Below are 20,957 nucleotides of genomic sequence, written 5' to 3' on the forward strand. Positions count from 1 at the left end.
GGCGGGAGAGCCCGGGGGATGCTGCTGCAGTGCTGCTTTATCCGGGGGGGGGGGGGGTGCAAAGAACCGAAGATTCCGGGCGCCTCGCACGCGTGGCGGGGCCGGGAGACGCGTGGAGCGACCACGCGTTGGGTCGGGGGAGCTGGCGGGGTGACTCGCGCCGAACGGGCGGATGGGTCGGCAGTTCGGCGTGGGGCGCACTGTGGGACAGTGGGACGGCGTTTAGCTGTGCTGTCGGGAGGGCGGCGGACCGTCGCATGGTGGCGTCGGCGGCGAAGCGTGGCACTGGAAGATTTCGCTTCTGCGGTGCGCCCGCACGGATGGAACGGGACTTTTGGGGTTGGGTGATGCGCGGGTGTCAGCGCCTGTACGCTTTTCTTTGCATCCTCACGATTTCCGCCAGGGGTCTTCCCACCTTTCGTGGCCTAATCGCGCGGCGATCAGGTGGCCTTTTCGCTTGCTAGACACAAACCAGCTCGTGGTTGATGTGCTACACTTTTCACAACGAAAAAAAAAATCATATATAATACCAGTTCAAAATTTTCAAGCACAGAACTTCTACTCGAAAACGCTGCACTCCGTCGTTCGCGAGTGCACGGCAATCCATTATGCTTTGACTTTTAAGGGAACAAAAAGCACCGATTCGCAGAAAGATACGTGCAGGTCGCTGGGGCTGGAAGAATCCACATTCTGGAACATTCAGCTAGTGCTACATGAGTATTTCGAGAAGCAATGCAGGAGAAAGAAGATGGTCCCAACCAAGCGACGACGACGCGGTCGAAAAGGATCCACGTCGGCCAACGTGCACGCACGGGTTCCCGGATCTTCTGTAACCTGTCTACTGTAGTACTCTAGTAGTCTACTCCCCACTTTGCCCCCGCAGAAATTCCACTCATACTTACTGTATTTGCAGGAAACAAGTGCGCACGAAATTCAGAGACCAAAGCAGATAATGTGGAAAAAAATCATCCTTGATCGAGCCTTTCAGTAAAACTCCCTTCGCATTTGAATATTGCAAAGTTGAGCTTGAGCTAGACAACCATGAGGCTGGACTGAATCTAGACAACAGTCGACCTCTATCGTGTATTAGAAATCTCTCTAAAAGGACTGAACCTAGACAACAAATTACTAGCGTATCAGAAACTCCGTTTGGGATCCAGGTTGGAGCCTTGGAGGACCTCCGGGCATTGGCTACCTGCACCCAACTCGTGGAGCCGAGTTTGGTCGGGGACGGAGACGGTGGTGGCCCCACGGATCAACTTGCGGAAACCTCTCTTCACGTCGCCTCCAACCATGGAAACGCGAAAAAAAAAGAAGTTAACAAATCTGAAGTTTGCAATAGAATATGCATCCATCTAGATCTTTTAAAAAATTTGATTATATCTCTTAATGATTTTTTTAATTATATACGAGATATAATCCCTCATTATATAAACAGATAAATAAAAAATAATTAGTTTTTTCTCCAATATTGTGTCTCCTTTGTAATTATTCTTTCGAGAGATCACTGAACTACACTTGGTAGCAGCAGTTTCTTAATACATTATCAGCACGAAGCTCTAACAGAGACCAAGCTAGCTGAACGAATCTACCTGCGACCGATCTGCATTGCATCAACATCGTTGTCAAGCAGACAGCTCATAGCCTAGGCTATATGCCCTACGACACGAATCTGTTTCGCAAGAATTGAAAGATACGATTGATTCTATACGTGTTCTTGCAATTATTGTTTTTGCTTTGGATCCGTAGATCTACATGAATCGTATAAACAGTACCACGTATTGTATGAACAGTAGCATGTATGTATGAACAGTAGCATAGGATAGATATGTATGACGTAGTACATCTGGTGGGGCCCGCAACCGCTAGCTGCCCTCAAGCATAGAACACGGCGGCCCGAAGACCATCGCCAAAGATCGAAAAAGGAAAGAGAAAAAATGGGAGGAAATCAGCGGCCTTCTCGTCAATGCTTGCCGCGTCGACCGCAACCTCTACAGGACCGTGTCGCCGCCCGCAAGTGACCGAGCCGCCTCCTGCTGTGTGAACAAAGCTGCCATGAAGCCGCCACAGGCCGTCGGCACCGCTCCGCACCAGCCACGCTGCATTCTTGGGCTGACAGCGCTGTCCGGCCACTTCCATTCGTTGCCGCCCCTATCGCATCACCGCATGAAGCGTGCACCACCGCACTGGCCGTGCATCGACCGATGGTCTCACTGGAGCCACCTTGCACCAACCACACCGTCACACACCGCCTGAAGCAGCGGCGCCCTGCGTCTGCATTCACCTGTACGAAAGTCACCGTCACGCACTCTCCTCTCCGCGCGTTGTGCCCTATGCCACCCGCATGCGACCGAGCCGCCGCCAACTATGCATCGAGCCTTGCGCTAGGACGTCGTGCGTCGTCTACCGCCAGTCTGAATGGCAGCTAGGGTTTCCAAACCCTAGCCACCCCTTGAATAGAAGGCATGTGGACCAAATGGGCCAGGCCAGGCCAGCTAGCAGGCCGGCCTAATGAAGGAAGGAAAACTGAGAAAATAGAGAAATAAAAGAAAATTCTAAAATTCTGCTTTTAGCCCCTCGATTTTTCTTTAATTGAGTGCACCCCTTGTATTTTTTGCATTTGGGCCTCTGGTTCTCCAGACCGCCAGGAAAAGCATGAAAAAAGGCTTGAATGGTACGATGCCTCCGTCACCCCAGAATGAAAGGGGTGATCTCGTAGTTCTTGGTCTATGAAGGTAGATCGGCAGCTACTCCTCCGATGCGAAAGCCAATTTCTCGATTCAATAGAATCCCAAAGAGGTGCATATGGTACCCAAATAAGGATAGGATAGATATATCAAAAGCAGATCTAATTACACCTATTCCTAATCCTAAATAGAATGTCATAGAAATAGGAGATATAATTTATATGGATATAGAGGCTAATTTTTCGGGAATTTTAGACCAAGGTTATGATAAACTAAGATTTTCAGCTAACCCATCACTAACTCTTCGACATATTTCTTACTGAAAGTATCCCTGATCCCACTGATAACGAGTAGGCCGTTCCAATTTCATTCCAATCAAATGATCTGAAGCGGCCAATACATCTCGTGGTAATAAGAATCCAAATTCAAACTTCCGTCGAAATTGTCCATCCCATTTTGAGGACTCACAGAAATACCTCGGATACTACCACAATCTCTTCTAAAAATTATCCAGAGGCTCTGATTTTGCATATTAGACCCTGTGGTTTTTGAAAATTATATAAATCCTGAAATTTTGCGTATAAACCCTAGGACTTTGCAGAAAACCCTAAAAGTATTTTTTTTTCTTGCATAAAAGTACCTCTAAAATCTGAATTTTGTATTATTTTTTAAAAAATATGCAGTATTTATTTCTATGTTATTGTTACTATTTAAATTACCTTTTATGCATTTAAATTCAGTAAAATTCAAATAATAGCATAGAAAATATAAAAAAATTACAGTAATCCTAATTAACAACACGATGCAACCTTACTAGTAGTAATGCTTGCATCACTTAAATATGAAGATGGCTGGCATCAGGAACAAGAAGTTCGTTGAGCTTAGTGCAAATGACTGTAACTATCTCACTTGAGCGTCAGATGTCCAAATTGCACTTGGAGCGGAAAAAGCTTCGCACTGCTGTTGGCCTAGGAAAAAGTAGTGAAATGGTTCCATAGAGGATGAGAATGATCATGCACCTTATTTTCTGTGCCACCATCTTTTCCCTACTTTGAAGGATGAGTGCATGATAATGACCAGCGCTAAGGCACTATGAGACACACGGTAGGATCGTTTTGAGCGTCTTAACTACACCATCAAGCCTCTTACAGAGTAAGAATGGGTCTGGATTCATTTCTATGACTACAAGCATTTCAGAGAGCACAACTCTACGTTGCACCGCATTTGCACACTTTTGTGTCTTTGTGGTAAAGAGATCGCAGAAGAGGAGAAATTTGAGAAGACTCTCTCCACTTTCCACACGAATACGACAAAATCCACATGCAATCACCATCAATCAAAATACAAGAAGTATTCAGAACCGATTGGCGTGCTGCAACTTCATGAAGTTCATAATGAAGTCATAAACAAGAACTTCTTATCCTAGTCGCAAGGAATGAGCAGTAAACTAGAAGTCAATCACAACCCTTTCAAAATACGCAAGAATTACAATAAGAAGCGGAGGAAGGGAGGAAGGAAAGTAGTGGTAGATAAGGTCAAGCCTGATGATGATAATGACAAGACAATACAAAAAGTCAAGCCATATAGTGACCAGAATCTGCAAAGCACCCTAGTATGGTGTGAAAGCATACCAGAAGAAGGAGGAGTAACCAAAATCACACCTCACCTTTGTAGTGTGGATAGAGGTGAACAAAGTAGCTATAGTTGAATGGGATACATCTCATATGGAAGTTGATGATACTCCCACACTGGTTGTAAAAAACATCTACTTTGCCCTCCTCCACTACCATAGAAGATGCCATGAAGGATGAAGCAATAAAGAAAGCCATGAAGAACAAGTGGTTGGATTTTTCGTAGACTCTATCTAGAATTAGAATAATTAGCTATTTATTTTGTTGCTAAATTTAGAATGATTAAATGAATAAATGAAAACTCTAGAAGAGTAAGCTTGGCCGCAAACAATATTTTTTGGTATTTAATAGAATACATGTGGCACCTGAATGGATATTACTACCTAAAGTGTATTGTGTATTTTGGATGTTATAGTGAGACCACAAAAACCATTTTAAGAGAAAATGTGTATTTTTAGTTTATTAGAAAGAGCCTTGAAAATATGATGACTGTGACTGGTAGTGATAAATGCATAGTACATTTTGGAAGAGCCATAGTCATACTACCTATGAGAACTGGTTTGCTATTCATAGATGTAAAGAATTTCTCAAATCATGAAGATTTTATATGTCCTGCATATGCTACCAGAAAATTAATAATAAGACCATCTACCTTGAAGGTACAAGATGAAATCACTGCATTTGTGGACTGAATCCAGGGAATATTTGTGGTCCTATTCAGTCATTTTCTGGCTTGTTTCGATACTTTATGGTATTGATAGATGAATCCTCAAAGTGGTTGCATGTATGTCTATTATCTACTCGCAGCCACACCTTTTGGAAAGTTGATCTCGCAGATCATACAAATCAAAAATAATTTTCTGGATCATTACGTGAAATCCATTAGAATAGACAACACTGGATAATTCACTTCTAAAGCGTTTGGTGATTATTGCATTGGTATGAGAATTAAAGTTAAACATTATGTACCACATGTTCACACTCAGAATGGACTAGCTGAAACATTGATAAAAAGAATAAAATTTATTGCTAGCCCTTTGTTGCAGTATTGTGATTTGCTTGCTATATATTGGAAACATGCAATCTTACATGCGTCAGTTCTTATTAATTATAGACCATCCTCCTATAACACTCATTCACCTATACAACTAGTGCAAGTGGTAATTCTAAAGATTTTCTATTTACATAAATTTAGATGTATGGTTTATGTGTTAATATCACCGCCATAGCGAACCACTATGGAACATTTATGGAAAGTTAGAATATATGTCGGTTATGAGACTGCATCCATATTCCGATATTTAGAATCAACGACTAGAAATCTACATATGGCCTGATTCGCTGACTGCAATTTTGATGAAAATAATTTTCCGTCATTAAGGGGAAGAAATATACCTTTGGATAAAAATTGTCAGAAAATTATTTGGTAGGCCGAAGGAATTATGACACATGATCCTCGCAGTAGTGAAGCAAATGATGAAGTATAGAAAATTATCGATTTGCAAAAATTAGCAAACGATATGCCTGATCATTTTTGTGATTTGAAGAGCGTGACTAAGTTGCATGTGACTACATACAATGCATCAGAGAGGGTGGAAGTACCAAAATAAGGTACCCACATCTTATTGTAGGAGCTTCAAAAAATAATAAAATGATAAGAAATTCGGTTCCTCAAGTCCTAAATAACCAAAGATGTCTGATAAAAATGGGAAATGAGAGCTTATTATAGCCAATCATAAAAATGGCGCAAAGGAAGAAAAAGGGAGCCAGTTGAGACACGGTGATAGTATGGAACCTAAGGAAATAGGCATACCAGACTTGAATCTTCTCACTCTGGAAGAAACCAGCGAAAATGCGCGTGCTGAAATTGACGCTGAGAAAATAAAGGACCTTTTGCTTCAACAATAAGAAATTATGAAGAGCAAGATATAGAAGCACCTAAAAGTGTAACCTATGATGAAATAGCAATGAACTATGTGAATTTAGAGAAATCCGTGAATAGAGCAACTATAATATTTAACTCATACTTTACAAATAAAATTACCACAATTATAGATCATGACCCTAAGCCTGTATCGCTCATTGAATGTAGAATGAAGTTAGAATGGGAATACCAATAAAAGGTGATAACAGCTGAACTGTTGTCCTTGAACAAAAGAGAGATTTTTGGGTCAGTATGCCGCACACCTCCCCATATCAAATCTATAGGATATAAGTGAGTTTTTGTTTGTAAGAGGAATGAAAAGAATGAAATTGTGAGGTACAAAGCATGACTAGTGGTACAAGGTTTCACTCAATGATCAGACGTTGATTATGAAGAAACCTATACCCTGATGATGGATGGTATGACCTTTAGATATTTGATCTCAATGACAGTCAACCTAGAGTTCAAATGAAATTGATGGATGTTGTGACCGTATATCTTTATAAGAGCCTTCATTTGAATATTTATATGAATGTATCTCAAGGAATACCATTGCTGAATCAGGATAGAAGAAATAGACATCTTTATAGCGTATAATTAAAGAAATCACTATATGAGTTGAAATAGTCAGATCCCAGAATGGATTTTTGCATATAAAGATGACATGAATATCATTGGTACAGAAGAAGAAATTGAAGAAGCAAGCTTGTCCAGATTGATCACAGAATGGATTTTTGCATATGAAGATGACCAAAATATTATCGATACAGAAGAAGAAATTAAATAAGCAAGATTGTACTTGAAGTTTGAATTTGAAATGAAAGATTGGGTAAAACTAAGTTTTGCTTAGGCCTACAGCTAGAGCATGTGGCGGATGAAATCTTTGTATATCAGTCAAACTACACACAGAAGTTGTTAGAGCAGTTGGTTTTTGAAAAATCATTTCTCGCCAAAACCCCCATGGTCAGAAGTTCATTGAAAATAGATCAAGATCTCTATAGACCTAGAGAAGAGGGGGAAGTATTGAGACCAAAATTCTCATACTTAAGTGCAATAGGTGCGTTGATGTATTTAGCTAATTGCACTAAGCCAGACATAGTGTTTGCAGTAAACCTACTTGCATGATATAGTGCAGAGCCCACTGAAATGCATTGGAAGGGCTTGAAGGATATTCTGCGTTACTAGCAAGGTAGCAAAGATATGATTCCGTTCTACAGAAAGAATCAGGACCTAAGTCTGATTGGATACAAAGATGTTGGATATCTATCAGACCTGCATACAACAAAATCACAGATTAACTATGTTTACCTATGTGTTAGAACTGCAATTCCCTAGAAATTGTCAAGGTCTTGTATCTACTTCGACGAATCACTCAAAAATAATAGATTTATATGAAGTCATACGAAAATACGCATAGCTTAGAAGAGTGATCAATCATATCTAACAATCATATGGTTTGAACACTACTAACACATCCACTATTATCTATAAAGATAATGCTGCATGTCTTGCACCAGTGCAATCGGGATATGTGAAAATCAACTTAACAAAGCATATCAACCTCAAGTTCTTTTATGCTCTTGAATTACAGAAGATGAATGAAATATATATATTACGTATCAAGTCATGTGAGAATCTTGTATATTTATTCACTAAGTCTCTCACTAGATGTAGTCTTGAAAATATGTTCGTGACATTGGGATGATGAGACTTAGAGAGTTGGACATTTTAGGAGAAGGGTTTTCACATAATACTGATATAAAAAATTAAATCTTAGTCAAGAAGATTAAGTGTCTAAAAGTTAGTCATGAATATTATATGAAGCATTTTAAGTGGATTGATTTTTTTTTCCTTAGATGAATTTTCCTGAAGTTTCTCATCTTAAGGTTTTTAACGAAGTAATTCGTGTGACCATGTCACGAGCTATGTATTCTTTCTCCTAATTTTTTTCACTAGGTTTTTATGGAGTTTTAATGAGATATATGCATTTCATGAGAAGTGTCTAAGGGGATGTTAGGAAACAAAGTTTACAACTGAACGTCAGTCCATCTCGATCTTTTGAAAGATTCGATCCTATTTCTTAGGGGTTTTTTTTAACACTATATATATATGAAGCAGAATCCCTACATCGTGTCTCCTTTGCAATTGTTCTCTCGAGAAATCGTTGAACTACACCCGATAGCAGCGGTTTCTTAAAAAAAAAACACGTGCACTATCAATTGCCCACTTAATTAAAGAAAACTTTTTGCTCATAAAAGTAATATGGCTAATTTATACATGGTGGTTCACTACTCTGAAAAAGTAAGAAATAGAATGTGAGCTTAAGTTTGGTAGACTTCAATTTGTCTTCGGGTTGTGTACTTCAATCATCTCACATGTATTATGTATTTATGTATAATAAAATATTTTGCATTTAAAATTTCATTATAAAATAACCTAGCAAGTATAGTCAAACATAGCACGCAACACGTTTGTTCCCCGAGTAAGTAGCAGCTGAATATTTCCTCCAAAATGTAGAGTCCTATCTGGGAAGTAATATCCAAAAGAGGGGAGATTATGGAAATATAGCATAACTTTAACAATTTCTTTCATGGCAAGTTGAGTTAAAGCTAGAGAATACTTCGAAAGTGAAAAGTGCTTTTTACCTAAATGCATACATTATTCCCATGTAAGTAGAGGAGACAAATACGAGAAAGAAACCAATAAAGTTTTTTTGGGGTTTCGCCTAATCGCATCAGGAAGCTATCCTAAAATTCATTTCCAATTATTTCAGAGGGCACTATCCTAAAATTCATTTCCAACTATGCTACTTTATTTTTGAACCGGGATAGTTACCCCTTTGAACTAACAACAGTGCTTTCAAATGACATTACTTGGCCGATTTCTCTGGACTAAAACGTATAAAAAAACCAAAATCTAGTAGATCATGAGTTGGCTCAATATGCTAAGAAGACATGGCCACGCAATGATGCATGCCGGTGAACTTTCACTCATCACCGTGCCAAAATGGGGATAACTTAGGAACAAAACCAACAATAATTTCTTAAGAACTAGTTCAATTCTCCTATGAGTCAAGACTTACGAGTTGCATAGGGGTTGACTGGTTGTCTGCATCCATGATTTTGTAGTTTGGCTTGGCGGATGTAGAATCCTGTATCGGCTTATACAAGTGGGTCTATTTATCGGTGTTAAAAAATCATCTTTATACGAGTAATCAATCATAATATTAACTCTTGCATCTGCTCATACGATTTTAAATTCAGTCAACCAAATATAAACTTAGCTAAACCTGTCCAGACAGATATAACCAATCAAATATTTTTTTAATAAATATAACTCTATTTAGTCTACTTTTATATATATATATATATATATATATATATATATATATATATATATATATTCTATATGAGCAACCAATCACATGGACTAAAAACCATCAATAATATATCATAGAAATCAAGGTCTTCCCTCGCGTAGGGGAGTCCAGGGTTTCCCCAAGTTTTAACCGAAGACGTTGAAGGTTGTTGAGCAGGTAGCTCGTGTAGTTTTTTAAAGGCAGAACGCCCAAGGAAGGGGCTAAAATTGGTATTTCATTAACTGATGTTTACAGAAGTTGGTACAGAAGAAGCACAAGGGCAGAGGGGACGCACACCGGGGAGGAATCTGGAGGCGCAAGCAAAAAGGCATCACACCTACACCCGCAAGGAGACTATAAGGAGACAATCTTATTGACACCGGAGAAGTACAAATCGCCTTAGCTGGAAGTGAAGGTGATAAACGGCGGACCTAGAGAGGGCTCCAAGAAAACTAGAAAAAGAAAAATAAACCTAGACTACTGCTATACAAAGGAGGGACCTTTGCCCTACACGACGCTGGTGACGAGCTGAAGAAGGAGGGGATGGGCCAGATCTGGTCCTACATGAGACGCTAAGGAGAGGGAAGGTTTCGGGAGGCGAGTAGAACATGATATTCTCTTTAGCTCGAGTAGTTAAGATTTGAACCGCCAAAACTAAATCTGTTAGTATTTCTCTTTTAGAGACAGTTGATCCTATAAATAACCCTAGGGTCAGAGCAAAATTGGAATAACCAAAAATACAACGTAGTGCTAGTGTGTAGCAATGTACAAATCACACAAGAACGGGCATGTAGCTTAGTAGTAACGTTGCCAGTGAGGCACATTGCTCGTCTGGTTCCCGTATACCTCACCGGATTTGTCCCTAAAATAATTTTTGGTCGACTTTCAATGCCTTTGGATCATAATAGGATAATAGTGTGCTTGTCGTTTGCAGAGTCTAGAGCTTCATAAATCTCTTCAATAAACATATGCATGTATATAGGTGTAGGTCTGACATAGTATGAGAAGTGTGAGCTAGTGTGTTAAGGTGTACCATTAGATTACCGCAAGAGTGGAGGTCTCGAAAACGTACAAATCACACGCACGCACACGTCGAAAGGGTGAATACTTCGCGCTCCACCACCCGTCCACCACCGCCTCCCCTCTCCCCGATCTCGCGGGCGCGGAAAAAAGAAGGAAAACGAGTGTATCGCGCACCACACACCTCCACCGCCCGCCGCCCCCTCTCCCCCCGCCACGTCGCCGTCGCCGACGCCCGTCGCCCAGGCGGAACCCTAGGCGGAGCGCGCGGCGCCGCCGGATCCGACACCGGTAGCGCCCCGCCGCCGCCTCCACCGCCGCGCGCCCAGATCCGCGGGAGGCGCGCCGCTGGATCCGCCGCACCGCGACGACGCGCGCCCGCCCAGCTTGGCATTGGATTGGCTCGATCCTGAGGCGTCCTGCTGGTGCGTGTCCTGATCCTGTCCTGCCCCCGGTTGTCTCCGTTTGACGCGATCTGGGAAATGTTTTTGGAATTTTTTGGGGGGTTTTCTCGGCTGTTTTTTTGGGTGAAAGTGGTGTTTGGTCCAGCTCACAGACGCAGCTCAGCTGTTAGAAAGTTTGTATTTTTTTTGTATTTAATTGTGGTACGCGATCGATCGATAAAACTTTTGGTTTGTCTCTGTGGCAGAAATATGTTGTAGTCTATCCAGAGAAATATGTTGTAGAGGTAGGAGTAATGCTGTTTCCCTTTTGGGCATTTATGAAGTTGAATAGTTGCTAATTCAGCTGATTTACTTCAAGTTACTTGCATTGGAATTCAATAGAAGCTTGTGGAAATAGCTTTGAGTGATAGCTCGTTGAATTGTGTTGCAGTCTCTTGTTAGACATTGTTCTTACAGTAATACATGAACTGATGAAACTAAAGCTTTTAGTATCTGTTTCCTTTCAATAGGTTGGAGTAATCTGTAGTTGTGGAGCTGTGCATGGTGCTAAATCGTGCAAGGATGAGATGGATTCGGCACATGATGTGCTGGAATCATGTATTGTGCCACTGAACTCATCCTTCTTGCAACTAGACTGCTTATTGGGATGATGCATGGGTTGGGAGGCGGCAATTATATATGACTACCGGTGAGCCCTTGCTCCGGTCATCATCTGGAAGTGCAGATTCGCCTTCAAAGCAGCAGGCTCCTGCTCGGTCTTCGGTAGGCTCATTGGGCTGCCTTTGCCGTACCGATTCGTTCTCTTCATCACTGTACGAGGATTGTGACGCCACTTCTGTCAACCTCGCGGATGAAGGGGAGGCCGTGCCAATACATCACTGTGAGGAATCTGATGTGAGCAGGGTGGCAGACCGTTTCCAGTCTGCTGATTCACACTTCTTCAATCGTCTCTCGGTGGAATGCTCTCAGAAGGAGAGGCAGCGAAAGGTATCTTGGGGTGGTGTAATGGAGATGCAACGTTCCCCATCATCCCTAGAGATTGGAGTGGTATCTTCCTCTCAGGAGAAGCCAAATCGCTCCCAGAGATTCAGGCCCAAGAGCACGCAGTTTGAAGATCCGTTTTCATCTGAGCATGAGCCAAGGTTAATTTACATTAATGACCCTAACAGGACAAATGATCGATATGAATTCACAGGGAATGAGATCAGGACGAGCAAGTATACATTGATTACTTTCCTGCCTAAGAACCTCTTCATACAGTTTCACAGGCTTGCTTATGTATACTTCCTCGTTATTGCTGCTCTTAACCAACTCCCTCCTTTAGCTGTGTTTGGACGAACTGCTTCTCTTTTCCCACTACTTTTTGTGTTGTTTGTGACTGCTATAAAAGATGGCTACGAAGACTGGCGACGTCACAGATCTGACAGGAATGAAAATAACCGAGAGGCACTTGTCCTTCAGTATGGTGATTTTCGGTTAAAAAAATGGAAAAACATTTGTGCAGGGGAGGTTGTCAAAATTCTTTCCAATGAAACAATGCCGTGCGATATGGTCCTGCTAGGTACAAGTGATCCAAATGGTATAGCTTATATCCAAACAATGAATTTAGACGGTGAGTCAAACCTAAAAACAAGGTATGCTCGCCAAGAAACTACTTCCATGATATGTGATGGCTCATATTCAGGCCTGATCAAATGTGAACAGCCCAACAGAAATATCTATGAGTTTACAGCTACCATGGAGTTGAACAGTCAGAGGATTCCACTTGGACAATCAAACATTGTATTGCGTGGGTGCCAGCTCAAAAACACAGAGTGGATTATCGGGGTAGTCGTCTATGCTGGTCAGGAGACAAAAGCTATGTTGAACAGTACAATATCTCCTTCAAAGAGCAGCAACCTAGAGAGTTACATGAACAGGGAAACCCTTTGGTTATCAGCTTTTCTCTTGATCACATGTTCAGTTGTGGCTACTGGGATGGGGGTATGGCTATTTAAAAATTCCAAAAACCTCGACGCGCTACCATACTACAGGAGAAAATACTTCACCTTTGGCCGGGAAAACAGAAAAGATTTCAAGTTCTATGGCATTGCTTTGGAGATATTTTTCTCCTTCCTGAGTTCTGTGATAATCTTTCAGATAATGATACCGATATCTCTGTACATCACCATGGAGCTAGTCAGAGTGGGGCAGTCATACTTCATGATTGGAGATACAAGAATGTACGACAGTAGTTCAGGTTCAAGATTTCAATGCCGGTCCTTGAATATCAATGAGGACCTAGGTCAAATACGGTACATATTTTCTGACAAAACAGGTACCTTGACACAAAACAAGATGGAATTTCAGCAAGCTAGCATCTATGGGAAGAACTATGGCAGCTCCTTACAAGTCACTAGCGACTCATCTCATGAAATAAGCACAGGCAAGGTCACTGAACTCTGTTTTTAACTTTGCTATCACTCTGATTTTGTTTTGAATCAGCCTTTTTATTTCAAATTGTGAGAACAAGAACATTGAGGGATATTGTAAAATATGGTTTGTTTTCTAGGAGATATGAAAAGCAACTGTAGTTTAGCCCCATATCCCAGCCATTAATGTTATGTATAGCTTGAACTGAAAGTGTCAAGTTTCTTGATCAGCCGCATAATTTCACGCTCCCATATTCAAATAGAGGAATACTGAAGAACATCGTAGAAACAAATGAATGCATCACCAACCTTGTTGTTGGAGTTTTTGTATTTGCAGCTGGTTGCATAAACATTTCAATAACTACTCATTACACCATGTAACTTGTTAATTTCCCTCTTGATCCTTGCTTGACCAAATTTCAAAGGAAACCATAAGTATGCTACTTAAAAAAGTCTATGTTCCAATCAGAAAGAAATAATATTGACAAGCACAGCCAAAGCCTATATCCGCCTGTTTGAGTGATTGGTACTAGGATACAGGACTGACTATATCATAGTCTACGCCAGGGTTCGATGTCTCTGCTAGAAACTGAAAACTTCAGTGGGTACCTGGAGCACTGTAGCTCTTGTGAGAGTATGCCATTTTGATGTTCTGTTTGTTGTTTTCAACTCTACTTGTTATAAGACCTTATTCGAAGGTAAAAAATGTTGAAAGTTTGAAACAAAAGAAAGAAAGAAAAAGTTAAATAAATGGCAGTTAACTTGGCTCCTGGGTGAAGTCTAGGAATTTTTTGAAAAATGTTTTCTTAGTGCTGGTCCTAACTACATGCAAAATTCATGAATAGTCAGATTTCTTATTCCTGTGACCTTAAATGTAATGCTCCTTCACGGAAACAGTAGAAGTCTAGTTGTGGCCTTTATTCAATCTCTTTGACCTGCTTAGCCTTTGATAATTTACCTATCCATACTTAAGCTTGTCTCATTTTGCAGAGTCATTGAGACAAAATAGCAGGAAGCCCAAGTCGGTGATCAATGTTGATTCGGCACTCATGGCACTTCTGAATCAACCATTAGTTGGGGAGGAAAGAATTGCCGCCCATGATTTTTTCCTTACTCTGGCTGCATGCAATACAGTAATTCCAGTCAGCAGAGAGAGTTTCGATTTGACAAACGTAGTAAATGAGATAGGTGCAATTGATTACCAAGGCGAGTCACCTGATGAACAGGCCTTAGTAATTGCAGCTTCTGCTTACGGATATACTCTTGTGGAAAGGACAACCGGCCACATTGTTATAGATGTTCAGGGGGAGAGGATAAGGTAAGTCCTACAGTATCCTGAATTCTCTATGATAACATTGTAGCTACCACCAATATCTGTCCCAATTGACCATCAATGAATTTTTTACCTGTTCAAAATCTGCACCCTGTATTTACAAAACAATCTTGTTGTCATAATCAGGTTGGATGTTCTTGGTCTGCATGAATTTGACAGTGTGAGAAAAAGAATGTCTGTTGTTGTAAGGTTTCCGGACAACAATGTGAAGGTTCTTGTTAAAGGTGCCGATACATCAATGCTAAGCATTTTGAAGCAAGGGATTGATGATGGGCTTTATAATTCATTGCATGCTAAAATTAGAGAAGCTACAGAAAACCATTTGTCCAGTTATTCATCAGAGGGTCTACGAACCTTAGTGATCAGTTCAAAGAACCTGATGGATGCAGAATTCAGTGAATGGCAGGAAAAGTATGAAGAAGCTAGCACTTCCATGCATGAGAGATCAGCAAAGCTCCGGCAGGCGGCAGGTCTGGTAGAGTGCAATCTGACTCTTCTTGGTGCAACTGGAATTGAAGATAAGTTGCAGGATGGTGTTCCTGAGGCCATTGAGTCCCTCCGACAGGCTGGAATCAAGGTTTGGGTTCTCACAGGAGATAAGCAAGAAACTGCTATATCAATTGGTTTGTCATGTCGACTCTTGACTCAAAGCATGCATCAGATTATCATAAATGGTTCCTCGGAGTTTGAATGCAGGCGTCTTCTAGCTGATGCTAAAACCAAATTTGGGATAAAGTCAGATGATTTTGGAAGGGATTCTCAAGGTATAGAAGATTTGAACAGTGGTGATGTTTCTAAACTGAGGTCCTATAATGGTCACATATCTGAAAGTGCCATACAAAATTTCCAATTAACTGGTGTTATTGCTGGTGACAAGCCAGAGCACAGCGAGAAAGTGACAAATTTTGATGACACTGAGCTAGCACTGATTATTGACGGGAGCTCCCTAGTGTATATTCTAGAAAAAGATCTTGAATCAGAGGTTGATATCATCTCTTGTTCTTTATAATGATTGCATCTTTTTGTTATATCGGTTGGTTAAATACATAATCACTTGCCACATTTCAGCGACCCTGGTTACTAGCTTATTCCTTAATGCATATACAATAGCTGCATGTATGAACATCAAGTTTGCTCGCGATTGTCGTGCCCTCATTCTTAAATTATTTTTGCTACTTTTTATTTCACAGTTATTTGACTTGGCAACTTCCTGTAAAGTCGTCATCTGCTGCCGTGTTGCTCCGCTGCAAAAGGCTGGAATTGTTGATTTGATTAAAAGCAGAACGAGTGACATGACCCTGGCAATTGGTGATGGTGAGATACTGCTTCCGACACTTGTTGCATATAGCTCGTCTATTTTTCTTGTCCTTTTCTTGTCTATCCCAATGTTGGAAATTTTATATGCAAATGGTTAGTGATGATAACCTGCTGCTTGAACTAGAATTGGAACTCTGCAGTAATCATTGTCTAATTTAGTTTCCTGCTGTAACTGAATTGCATTATCAGCAATTGGTGCTAAATAGTTTATAATTGCATCACCAGATAAATGATATTCTGAATGTTGGTGTTATATGGTTGCGCCTACATTTTAATATCATAGCATCCTTAAATATTGGGTGTTTTGTTTGATGTATCCTGTCTATCATCTGATAATTGCATTTCATACTAGTCCAGTTTGATTATATATTGGTAAGAGTTCATATGACAAGCAGTACCCTATTATGTTGAACCAAACAATTAGCACAGAGCATTTCTTTCAGTGGCACATAGCAAATCAGATAATTTAATTGCCCAGTATTGAAATCAATACTAGCTTTTTACTGCATCGATGTTTTCACTTTGCTTTGTGTCACCTTAGTTTTGTGGTCCTACATATATTTTTTCAATCCTTTACATTCTTTTAAATTTCATGATCCTGTTTCATCTTTTGGCAGGGGCAAATGATGTTTCAATGATACAGATGGCAGACGTTGGTGTTGGAATATGCGGTCAAGAAGGTCGTCAAGCAGTGATGGCTTCAGATTTTGCTATGGGACAGTTCCGTTTTCTGAAGAGATTACTTCTTGTACACGGGCACTGGAATTACCAGCGTATGGCATACATGATTCTCTACAACTTCTATCGGAATGCTGTCTTTGTGCTAATGCTTTTCTGGTACTAACTCCCCCCTCTATCCTTTTCTTGTTGCCTTTTGAACCTGTGTGTTCTCTGCAGAACATGTTTTTTGGTGTTTGGGCATTCAAATTTCAAAATACATCTGCTTTTTACAACTGCACAGTATCATGCTGTTTTGGAGCAAAAAAAATTAATCTCAAAATTTAAATTGAGGGAAAGAGGCAAAAGAAGAAAAAAGGCTAGAGACTCAGCTAAAAGAAAACACATCCATGTACAGAAGTGGAATTGATGAAAATCATTTTTTCAATTTGTATTGAAGCAGTTGGATAGGCTAGAGATGAAACCCAATTGTTGGGTTTCATCTCTAGCCTACCCCAACTTGCTTGGGATTAAAAGGCTTTGTTGCTGTTGTACTGAAGCATTTGGAACATCGCTTTCTTTTGCCTTCCCATCCATTCTTTCTCCTTTATCATGTAGATTGATCAAAATGTTGTTTCATGATTTGTGCAGGTATATCCTATATACAGCGTATTCTGCAACTCTCGCATTAACAGATTGGAGTAGTGTTTTCTATTCCCTTATATACACATCAGTTCCCACAGTAGTTGTTGGTATTCTGGACAAGGACTTAAGCCATAATACCCTTCTTTATTACCCGAGACTATATGAGGCAGGGCTTCGAAATGAGGGCTACAACTTGACTCTCTTCTGGATCACAATGCTAGATACCTTGTGGCAAAGCCTTGTCCTTTTCTATGTTCCTTTCTTCACATACAATACCAGTACGATGGACATATGGAGTATGGGAAGTTTGTGGACAATTGCTGTGGTTATAATTGTCAATATCCATTTGGCCATGGACATTCAACGTTGGGTGCTTATAACCCATCTTGCCGTATGGGGTTCTATAGCTGCTACATTTTTGTGCATGGTGTTAATAGATTCTATACCGATTTTCCCTAACTACGGGTAAGTTCTGACCGACTAGTTCCCTCTTTATTGCATAAGGCAACAGGCTGAGATTCTTATTTCTTATTCTTGGCAGGACAATATACAACATGGCTGCTTCAAAGACCTATTGGCTTAGTATTTGTCTTATAATAGTCCTTGGGTTGCTTCCTCGGTTCCTTTGGAAAGTAATACATCAGACCTTTTGGCCATCTGATATTCAAATAGCAAGAGAAGCCGAGTTATTAAAAAAGCTGCCTCAACAGTTGGGTTCAAGGCCTGAAAGGGACATCAGCTAACGATAATGGTTTCACGCAGTCACTTTGTCAATCCAGTTTGGGGCTGTGTTAATTCATTTGTTGAGCTGATTTTTGTCAAAATTTTGGTAAGTTCTAGTTGTTATATTTTATATGATTTGTTTTTATTCTTTAGAGAAACACTTGGCTAAGTGGACACCAGTGCTGATCTTTTAGCTACGACTAATTTCTTGTTTTGACAAACCATGGCCCTAGATTATACGCGGGGACAAAAAATGGTATGGTGTACAAATTCAGGTCGCAGAAGTATCGGAATGTCATGGAGCGGCTGATAAAGGGAACTGACTGTACTGGTAGGCACCAAACAGCTTCGGTCTTGGGGGCTAGTAATCAACCAAATGACAAATGTACAGATATGGGGAAAATGATATATACACTCTGTATTTTCAGGTAGAGTTTGTGGTTAGGAAATAAAGACGTATATATACAAATTCTTTTCACACTTTGCCAATCTTTTGTACCATCTGACTATATGTTAACCATTCTCATTTCCTTCCGGCCGTTGAGTTCTTAGGTTTCCTTCCAGCCAATCTTTTGTAGTGCCTTGTCCGGTTAGAACTTCTACGTTTTACAACAAATACAAGGTCCAATCTGCTGTGGTGAATGGTTCCAGAGCACATTGAGCGGTGGTGGATATTTAATTCGTCATGTATCTGTGTATGTCTAGGATAACGTAGTGCTTGTTCAAGATAATTCACAAGTATCGCGTTGTGCGACGTACAATGTTAGAGCAAGAGATCGTCTTATCATGGTAAGTACATCGAGAGTTTTTTTTCTCTAAGAAGTAGACTTAAACTTAGAGACGAAGTTTGAGAGGAAGGAACATCACGAATATATTGATAATAAAAAATGGATCAGTCTAGGGGGAGTATCATAGCGCGGCTTTGTGTTTGTGTACCACTGTATCCTGTGTATTACTTTTTGTGTTGTATTAAGCGTTTTTCTTGTGATCCGTTCCTGCCCAGATGACCACGACCCCTATTTATATGGTGGTATGTAGTTTACTGTATAATTTATCATGATGTACAAATATCTAAGACCTGACCGAATTACTAGGTTTTATCTTGGATAACTACTTTTTACCCTACGTAGAAGATAAATATTTATCATGGTAATTATTATGGTGGCTGCCCCCTAAGGGGTGAGTCGGTCGCCAATTGCGGCCCCGCACTGCTCTACCGGGGGTGTTATGACAACTTTCGTCGCACTGGAGTGTCAGGATAAGCACCACTTGCACTAGCATTAATCGCCCGTCACCTCGCATCAGGTCGGTTGCAGGGTGTGCCCTTTCTTCTCTAATATTATCTCCGGATATCTGCTGCATCTTTAGGCTTCGGAAGGTCGCACAGACACAGGAGAGGTGGCTCGAAGGGGTCCGCAGCCTCTGGGGGTTAAGCCTCCTGCTGAGAGTCCGGAGGCCGAAGGCTTCGGAGAGGCTTGTTGTTGCTCTGAGTTTTGGGAAGGCCACATACGTACCGGAGAAGTGACCCAAAGGGGCCCGCAGTCTCCAGAAGTCGAGCCTCCTACTGAGGGTCCAGAGATCGAAGGCTTTGGAGGAACTTTTGATAGGAATCTTCAACCATTATCCCCAGGCTGTTTTATTTTCCCCCAACAGTACCCCTCATTCTCTGGCCTTGACATTCGGAGGGTGAGAGGATGTAGAGGAAAACTAACTCCAGCCTGGTATAGTAACAAGACTGCCCGAAGGCAATTCTCTGTCCCTGATAAATTTTTGGCGGGAACCATGGGCGTTGATGGCGAAGCACAAGGCTAATGGTGCATTGGTGGTGGTGACACACCTTGGGGTTTATGCTGAGGTCAGAGGTGCAGCCAATGTCGAAGTTGAAGACTGAAGACGTATTGGCAGAAGAGGCATGCTCCGAAGCTTGTTGGAGTTGGTATATGCGGTATCGGGACTCGAGGCCAGAGGGGCGTCGGTGGAGGTGATTCACTTCGGGGTTCGTGCCGAAACCGATTTAGATTCTTCAGACTTCTTTGGTGATGGGTCTTCTTGCCATTTGAGTTTGTCAGAGTGGAGATTATGTGTGGGATCGGGGGACTCCCCACGTTTGCCTATTTGAGGACGGTAGGATGTGATGTGTCACTGGCACGTTTTGACTGGATAATGCGTGGGTTCATTTAGGGTCTTGTGCCCACCCTTGGCATGCGCCAAAAGGAGTCTAGGTCATTATGTGATGGGACGTTCGTGCGAGAAAACGAGGCATTGCCGTGGGATGTTGCTATGTGTTGGCGGAGCGACCGGGATATGGCAATGGCCCCCCAGGAATTAATGGGGGACGCCATGGAGCGACATCGCGTTGGTTCCATTTCATCTCCTGGGCGTACGTGGTTGCTCGGCCCGGATATAAAGCTGGGGTCATCCGGCTGGATTTACCACTGCCCCACGAGCGAGCACTTAACCTTGACTTTGAATATTACATCGTATTCCTCCTCATTCTTCTCGGAGATGTCGATGATCTTGACTGCTTCTACTGGGACTGGGCTGTCTCGGCTGCCGGTGGTGGCGCCGGTGGCCGTCTTGCTTTCGTCCCTACGGGGTGGACAGCTGCCTGCTGCTCCTGCTCAACCCCCGGTTCAAGAGATCATGCTTGTCGAGATCATCGATATTTTCGACGACGATGAGGAGACTGATTGGGATCTTATGTGGAGGGAGAGCGACAAGGAGGAGCAGGTGTCTGCGGAGAAGCGGCGGCTTCGACGGTGAGGGAGGAGGCTGGGAAGAAGGGGGAGGAGGTCCTATGGTGGTTCCTTCGGTTTCTTCTTTGTCTTCTGACTGGGGGCCGGCTAT

At 41.5% G+C, this 20,957-nt stretch overlaps 1 protein-coding gene across 1 annotated transcript; it reads left to right on the top strand.

Annotated features, from left to right (window-relative positions):
- The first annotated feature begins 10,645 nt into the window (after positions 1-10,645).
- LOC133912454 (phospholipid-transporting ATPase 1-like) lies at positions 10,646-18,644 on the top strand. The gene is made up of 9 exons (XM_062355187.1): positions 10,646-11,045; positions 11,534-13,449; positions 14,426-14,753; positions 14,895-15,750; positions 15,959-16,082; positions 16,703-16,922; positions 17,394-17,852; positions 17,929-18,216; positions 18,344-18,644. Exons 2-8 carry the CDS (start codon positions 11,703-11,705, stop codon positions 18,128-18,130), a joined length of 3,936 nt encoding a protein of 1,311 aa, XP_062211171.1. The 5' UTR covers positions 10,646-11,045; positions 11,534-11,702; the 3' UTR covers positions 18,131-18,216; positions 18,344-18,644.
- Positions 18,645-20,957: the final 2,313 nt, after the last annotated feature.

This window comes from Phragmites australis, chromosome 3 (genome assembly GCF_958298935.1).
Source record: "Phragmites australis chromosome 3, lpPhrAust1.1, whole genome shotgun sequence".
NCBI lineage: Eukaryota > Viridiplantae > Streptophyta > Magnoliopsida > Poales > Poaceae > Phragmites > Phragmites australis.